This window comes from Trypanosoma grayi (genome assembly GCF_000691245.1).
Source record: "Trypanosoma grayi strain ANR4 Tgr_349_V1, whole genome shotgun sequence".
Lineage (NCBI taxonomy): Eukaryota > Euglenozoa > Kinetoplastea > Trypanosomatida > Trypanosomatidae > Trypanosoma > Trypanosoma grayi.
The window spans coordinates 10217-12097 of NW_008825968.1; the positions used below are offsets into that span (position 1 = coordinate 10217).

Here is a 1881-nt window from a genome sequence, read left to right on the forward strand (position 1 = left end):
TTTTTTTTTTCTTTGCTTCTATTTCACTTGGGTTCTTTTTTTTTTTCTTTTTTGATCTCAGCGGCTGAGGTTGGAGTAGAAGTCATCCGAGAACTTTGGCACTCTTGACTGTCTCCAGTAGAGGTACGACACGCCCCCCAGCGCCACCAGCGACAGGACGAAAAACACGGCGAGGGCAACTGTTCCCCCTTTGGAGCACTTCTCGTCGTGCCCGGGCTCCCCCGGCGACGGCGCGGTGGACGTTGACGTTGCATTCACGAGGATTTCTGGCGCGTTTGAAGTGGTGAACTCCCATGCGTCCACAACCCCGTAGTACTTCTTCGTTTCCAGGTTGAAGTCCAGCTTGTAATCAGCTGTCAGCTTGCACTGCGACGCCTCTGTCCACTTCATTGCCGTGCGGATGCTCTGCAGATTCCTAGAGATGCAATCCTCAGCGGAGGTGGCCACGGGGAAGCTGTTTTGGTGTGGCAGAATGCGAACATCCGCCCCGTACGCGTTGGCGGCCAACGAGGCTGGCACAAATGGAAATACCGGATCAACATCGGATAAGAGCAGCAGCATCTTCGTTTCTGTCTTGGCGATGCTCCTGTTGGGAACCCTGTACTTTGGGTACGCATTGTACACGTCAAAGAACGGCTGCACCGCCGTTATGTTCGGCACCACCAGGCGTGTTAGCGACATCTCATCGAGGAATTCCTGCGGCGACACCATAGGCGGCACCAAGGTAAGCTCGTTCACCAGCCAATTGTACCGCTGCGGTATAAACGGTGGGCACCGCTCCCTTCGAGGTGCAGTGATGTAGCCATACAAAAACTCCAGGGCTGCCACATCCCCATCGTTACAGCGTTGCAGACGATAGATGAAAGACGGCAGAAGCTGAACCAATGCGGTCTGTCCTTCAAGCAAGAAGTGCTGTGGGTTCTTGAGGAGGGCGGCTACAACAGCGCGGTACTCGCGGTGCATCTCCTCCGGCTTTACGCCCCACCGCAGACGCGTGTTGCATTTCAGCGTGCCCAACTTCGCTGCCGTCATTACGTTGACAAAGCGGTTCCACATCCCCTCGAAAGCGCCCACTCGGGTGGCACACATAAACCCCTCCGCATCATCACAGTACCGCAGCAACCGCTGCAGAGCACCGTCGTAACCGTTGAAGCTCTCAAAGGTGTCGAAGTGCTCCGGGTGTGTGAAGTCAGCCATGATCACCGACACATTCACGAGTTCCTTCTTGGTCTGAAGCATTTGCTGCACGATAAATGTACCGAGCCCCTCCGCAACAACGACGTTCTGTTTGCCACTTCCCAGCGTCTCGAGCACCCACGCAAGGTCATTTGCAGTCTCCTCAATGGAATACCGCGCCAAGTTCAGGCCGGAGCGGGCAATCTCCTCCGCACAAGAAACGCTGGGGTAGCAATTTCGATCCTCGTTGAAATACTCGGGCCTGCAGTTAATCTGCGGATACGCAAGGTCGGAACCGCGGGGCGAAAATCGCACCACATTGAAGTGTATTTTGCTCAGGTGATAGGCCCACGTATCCTGGTAGTTCTCGCCCACATACCATACGGTGACGTTGGTGTTGTTGAAGCCGTCCTGGTCGGGGAGCACGTCAACTAAAAAGTAGATGTTTTTGCCACCGTCGGCCCACGACTCCTTTGTCGTGACGTTGGCACAGAGGGAGAAGCCAGAGCTGCAGCCCTCCTTGCTCCACGTGGGCTGCGGAGGGTCCTCGGCGAGGACTGTCGGGCACGTCAACACAGAGAGAGCGATGCAGCAAAGAAGTGCAAGTGCACGCACACGTGAATGGCACCCACTCATTGCTTCGCTTCGCTTGATTCACCACCTTACTTACCTCTCTCTCTCTCTCTCTCTCTCTCTCTCTCTCTC

General features: G+C 55.3%; 1 protein-coding gene across 1 annotated transcript; it reads right to left on the reverse strand.

Moving 5' to 3' along the window:
- Window positions 1-57: 57 nt before the first annotated feature.
- DQ04_03491040 (hypothetical protein) lies at window positions 58-1812 on the reverse strand (the record flags this gene model as incomplete). Its single annotated transcript, XM_009312869.1, has 1 exon — window positions 58-1812. One exon carries the CDS (start codon window positions 1810-1812, stop codon window positions 58-60), a length of 1755 nt encoding a protein of 584 aa, XP_009311144.1.
- Window positions 1813-1881: the final 69 nt, after the last annotated feature.